This window comes from Herpailurus yagouaroundi, unplaced genomic scaffold, assembly GCF_014898765.1.
Source record: "Herpailurus yagouaroundi ecotype Mexico unplaced genomic scaffold, PumYag 86540, whole genome shotgun sequence".
In the NCBI taxonomy this organism is placed as follows: domain Eukaryota; kingdom Metazoa; phylum Chordata; class Mammalia; order Carnivora; family Felidae; genus Herpailurus; species Herpailurus yagouaroundi.
This window is the reverse complement of record NW_024421249.1, coordinates 19,253-24,250: the sequence shown is the minus strand read 5'-3', so window position 1 is coordinate 24,250 and position 4,998 is coordinate 19,253. Positions and strand designations below refer to the sequence as shown.

Sequence of the window (4,998 nt, the reverse complement as noted above, 5' to 3'; positions counted from 1 at the left end):
TCCTTGTGGACCCACAACACAAATTCCTGGCAATCCGCTGTGTTCGGTCCTTCCTCACCTGCAAAGTACTGACGTAGTCTTCACTAGCAAGTGGGGACAATGTACGCAAAACTGACTCTATGACATCAGTCCTGTAACTTAGCTGGGTTGTAACCATCTAAGGTCAAATGACCATGATAAATAGTACACTTTTTTATTTTGGAAATCCTATGTGTGTATTTACTTTTCTAAAATGTGAAGTTTTTTCCTTATTAAAATAGTGTACCTTTGTCTTTATAGATCATTGGTCACATTTTGTTCCATTTAAGGGTTGAATCAAACAGTGACAGAGATGTGCATATTTACAACTGTAAGAGCCTGAGGCCACCCAGCTTTTCCCCTAATGGACCCCTGGCACGTTCAGTTATATCCCTAGAGCCCAATCACATTTTTGACTTTACAAAAAGTTATTAGAAACTTCCCCACTACCACTTTATTTTTAATTTTGCCTCAAAAGGTGACATTTATTCAAAGGAAAAGAAAAAAGAAGAAATGATAAGATGTCCATCACTTGGCTCCCTTGCCGGGGCCCCCCCCCCCTCACTACTACTCAAGTGTCTGACTTCAGCTCCGGTCATGATCTCAAAGTTCGTGAGTTCGAGCCCCTTGTCAGGCTCTGTGCTAACACCTGCTTCCAGTTTTGTGTCTCCCTCTCTCTCTGCCCCTCCCCCACCCTTGCTCACTCTCTCTTTCTCTCTCTCTCAAAAATAAATAAAGAAAAATTTTAATTGCTTTATTTTAAAAGGTAAAACTTCATACATCCTTTTAAAACAAAATTTCAACATATTAGACGAGTCAATCATACAAAGCTGTTTACGGCAGTAATAAGCAAAGTAGTAACATTTTACCAGTATAAAATACCGCAGAATCAAATCACAACTTGTATCCTCAAAGGTTCAAGTGTTTTATCCCACATAATAAAGTGAGGTCAGCTTTAAAATTCATTTTCTGGATGTTTTGTTGCCAATCAAGGTCTTCTTCCCACCATCATCTCACACGGTAGGAAAGCTGGCCAAAGAGGCGATTCCACAATGGTTGTCCCGGTCTTTGGCCATCTTTATGTAGCCATCCATGCCCCAGTCTGTACCCCAGCTGAAAGAAGATAGCATTTGCCATTTTATTCAAATAAATAAAATACATTTGTCTTTATTAACAATGGGACTTGATACTGAGCAGTGCACCAGAGGCCAAGACAGATTCAGAAAGTATCAGGAGAGGCTGTTCTTGTTCATGGTTTACTTTCCAAACCTGCACAGAAAGCTATTCCCTCAACCTTTCACGAAACTCCAAAATGAGAGACAGGAAAAAGAAACTCTCAGGGCAAGATGTATTTCAGAAATAAGAAAATTTTCAAGTTTAGAAATGCAGTGGTACCAAAACTATAGCAAGGACCCTAGCAAACTTGAGACAGTACCTTATTAGTATCATCCAATGAATATGTCTGTGTTCCCCCCGTGTGGGGTAAAGACTTCTGCGACTTCAGCAGTGTGCTCAAGGGTTTGAGGACCTGCATCCAGACACTAATTCCAAAAAGGATTCCCTTTTCAATTTCAAAGATAAGTATTTTTGGCTTTTTATACCTGTTTTTGATAATCCAGTATTTTTTGTTCTCTGTCTCTGTTCCGTCAGCACCATAGCCAACCACCAGAACACCGTGATCCACGTCTTCACTGCTACAGCTTGGATCATAATAAATGCCTGGAAAAGTAAAATTCAATGCTGGGGTGACATGTGGCTTATCAACCATGCTGGTAGGCATATCAAACTTCATTAAATATTTAATGAATATTTAAATTACATATTACATAAATTACATTAAATATTGAAATAACATAAATCCAGAGAGATTTTAAAAACAAGATTTTTTAATATGCTAGAGATTTAGGCCCTCATCTAATGCCACCAGAAATACAAGTTGGCACAAACTCTTTTCCAAATAACTTGCCAAGAAGCATAAATGACCGCTTATTGATGCCTTGTCATTCTACTTTTAGGATGTCAGCCTGGGGATACAGCACAAAATACAAAATTATGTGAGCCAAGAGGTTTTTTTTTTTTTTCTAGTTTCAATTATATTAATACAATTCCTTAGAAATTTCGAAAGGTCTGATAATTAAAAAAATGTAAATTGAGCTATACCAAATCAAATTCTGTAGCCATTTAAATATATTTATGACAAGCTTAAAATCATGAAGATATGATTCAAGTGATGTCACACAGAAACAACAGGCACAAATACTACATGTACAGAATGAACAACCATGTTAATCAACACACTCAAAATTCTACATTGTATTCTAAATACCTACTAGTCAATTATATGGTACGTCATGGTACCATTTTTCTACCTAAATTTCCATATGAACAAATGCTTACCTTCTTTATAGAAGCGGAAGGTATCCAGGCTTGCATCTATAGCAGCAGAGATGGGCCCCACAGCTGCCAATGTGATCATAAGTTCATTCTCCTTACTAGGGATGTCCCAGTAGTCAGTGACATTGGCAACAGAGTTCTCAGGCCTGTATTTGCAGGAGTCTCCCTTTCAAAGGTAAAGGGGAAGAGACTTGATTACTACCATCCACCTCCTGGGGAACATGAGTTCAAAACAGTTTGAAACTTACTGAATTCAAGACAAATTTGTTATAATGCACCCCAGGAGCTGAAATGCTATTTATTGGTTGTTTTGAAATTGAAAAATCAGCAGGTGTCTATTCAATGACACACTCTCGGTCTCCTTGTCCATAAGAAATTTTTCAATCTGGAGAAATCCATACCAGTATACAGAATGGTATACTGTACTTACCTCCACATAACATAGAAGTAGGAACAACTATATGGTAACCATCAAGGCAGAGAACTATGCCGGACTAATAAATTTTAATGACAGTTCTGACAGTCTGCAGATACAAAGTCTACAACCTAAAATGTGAATATAAATATGGTAGCTGTTGTCTTTGAACCTGTTCAACTTGGATAACAAGACAAGAAGCTCTCTTTACCTGTGCATGATATGGATAGGATTCCTCTGAGTCCAGGCCACCGTTGTCCTTAACATACTGGAAAGCATCATCAATTAGGCCACCACTGTAGCCCTCATTGCCTTGAGGCCGAGAGCAGTCCACCAGGTTCTGCTCACTCAGTGAAACAAGTTGGCCAGTTTTCCGGAACATCTGTCCTTCAAGGGCACCAGTTGCACTAAAAGCCCAACAACAAAGACAATAACCCTGAAAACAAAATTGAAAAGCTCTTAGTCTACAAAATAAACAGTAAGAGCTTGACAACAGCCCATAGATCTAAAACTTCCTAAAACAACAAACTGCATATTCTTCCCCAACATCTATAGCAAGGACACTAATTCCTTTTGTCTTCTATTCTTTTTTTTTAATGTTGTATTTAATTTTTGAGAGCGAGAGAGACAGAGACAGAGTACAAGCAGGAGAGGGGCAGAGAGGGAGGGAGACATAGAATCTGAAGCAAGCTCCAGGCTCTGATCTGTCAGCCCCATTGTGGGCCTCAAACTCACAAACCACGAGATCATGATCTCAGTCGAAGTTGGACGCTTAACCAACCGAGCCACCCAGGTGCCCCTGTCTTCTATTCTTGAGAGGGACCTGCTGAATATTGTCACACCTGATCCTTCACAGGAGTTACATAGCCTTTCTCTCTCCAGTCCACAGATGAGGGGATCTCAACAAAGAAAGGTGCTTGGAACACTTTCCACTTCTTGCGCTTCTGGATTTTAAGGCCATTCATCACCTGCCCGAATTCTTCATTGGTCTTCAAGGAAAAGGAAATAGAATGTTGACAAGCGTGAGATTTTTTTTTTTTAAGTACTGTGAGGAAAATAAAAAAAACAAAAAAATAAACAAATATATAAATAAATAAATAAATAAATAAATAAATAATATTGTGAGGAGGACACACATAACATTCAGCAATCCATGCCACACTCACCATGTCACCAAAGGCATTCATTGCCATTGTGAAGGTGTGTTTCCCTTGACTGTGTTCCCGATTGTGCTGTTCAATCATTTTCATATTCCTCTCCCACACTGCTCTCCTCCATACTTCATCCTGCAGAAAAACAAGTATCTTATCATCTTGATTTCTATTTGAAAGCAAATCACCTGCACCAAGTGGATGTGCTCCCAGCAAGGAGGAGAAACCACAGCCAGGGATGGCCTGATGCTTCTGTGAGCTGTTCTCCAGCAACCACACAGCAGGACATATGCCCACGTTGTGTACAGTCAAGGTGCCCTGCTTACTGCCTTGGTAAGAGCTGGTAAGAGCAGACTTAAGCTACTCTGTGTTATGAACTCCCACCAGCGTGGAACATTCTCTGCAAGTTTCACTGGGCAGTTTAGATGTTACCAACCATGCCATATAGTTTCCCATGTGTTGCCTTCCACTGGGACCATCGTGCATCTAAGCTCTGATAGAGCTGTGGAGCAGCTGAGGCTACCCCCAAGCAAAGGCCAGCCAGGAAGAGTAAAGGATGCATGTTTCAAAAACCTGGGAAGGGAAAAGAAATGAGTATCTGATCAGGCCAAGCTGTCTGAAAAGCCAACCTCCTTTTTTCTGAGATGTAAAAGCCACCCCGGTGAAGTAAAAACATTGAATTTATCCTCCCGAGTATTTCCACAGAGCTGTGGAAGGAGGAAGGCTGAGGATGTGGGATGTGCGGGACACTGCCCTGCGACCTCCGCTTCTTCCGGGGGACTTGGATCTCAGGGCAGGGAGGGAGGGGGGAGGGCCCCGCAGCAAAACCTGCGGGGATCAGGGGGCCGCGGCTGGAGGGGGCAGACCTGCAGATAGAGCTTCCTGGGAGCCCCAAACTCCCGACTCCCAAGGCTGGAGGCCGTGCTGGTTCCGAGAGTGTCCCTCCCGACCCCCTGCTCAGGTCTTGCGCTGGAAAATCACCTGTGACAGGTGCAACTGTGCAGGTGCAGTCACAGGTGT

The 4,998-nt window shown here is 41.5% G+C and overlaps 1 protein-coding gene across 4 annotated transcripts; it reads right to left on the bottom strand.

Moving 5' to 3' along the window:
- Window positions 1–756: 756 nt before the first annotated feature.
- Window positions 757–4,554, bottom strand: LOC121026350 (procathepsin L). Of its 4 annotated transcripts, XM_040469217.1 has the most exons (8): window positions 4,415–4,554; window positions 4,374–4,376; window positions 3,994–4,113; window positions 3,670–3,816; window positions 3,039–3,263; window positions 2,416–2,578; window positions 1,620–1,737; window positions 757–1,131 (listed from the first exon to the last, which is right to left on the bottom strand). In XM_040469217.1, exons 1-8 carry the CDS (start codon window positions 4,538–4,540, stop codon window positions 1,032–1,034), a joined length of 1,002 nt encoding a protein of 333 aa, XP_040325151.1. In that variant the 5' UTR covers window positions 4,541–4,554; the 3' UTR covers window positions 757–1,031. The 4 variants fall into 4 exon arrangements, with proteins under 4 accessions (XP_040325151.1, XP_040325154.1, XP_040325149.1 ...); XM_040469220.1 differs by lacking the exon at window positions 1,620–1,737; XM_040469215.1 differs by lacking the exon at window positions 4,374–4,376.
- Between the last annotated feature and the right edge of the window lie 444 nt (window positions 4,555–4,998).

Coding starts and splice junctions, on each gene's coding strand:
- LOC121026350 (XM_040469217.1), bottom strand. CDS start 4,540: ATGCATCCTTTACTCTTCCTGGCTGGCCTTTGCTTGGGGGTAGCCTCA. Junction 3,817..3,993: donor TGAATGCCTTTGGTGACATG/GTGAGTGTGGCA, acceptor TTTTCCTTGAAG/ACCAATGAAGAATTCGGGCA. Junction 1,132..1,619: donor TACTGGATTATCAAAAACAG/GTATAAAAAGCC, acceptor ATCTTCTTTCAG/CTGGGGTACAGACTGGGGCA.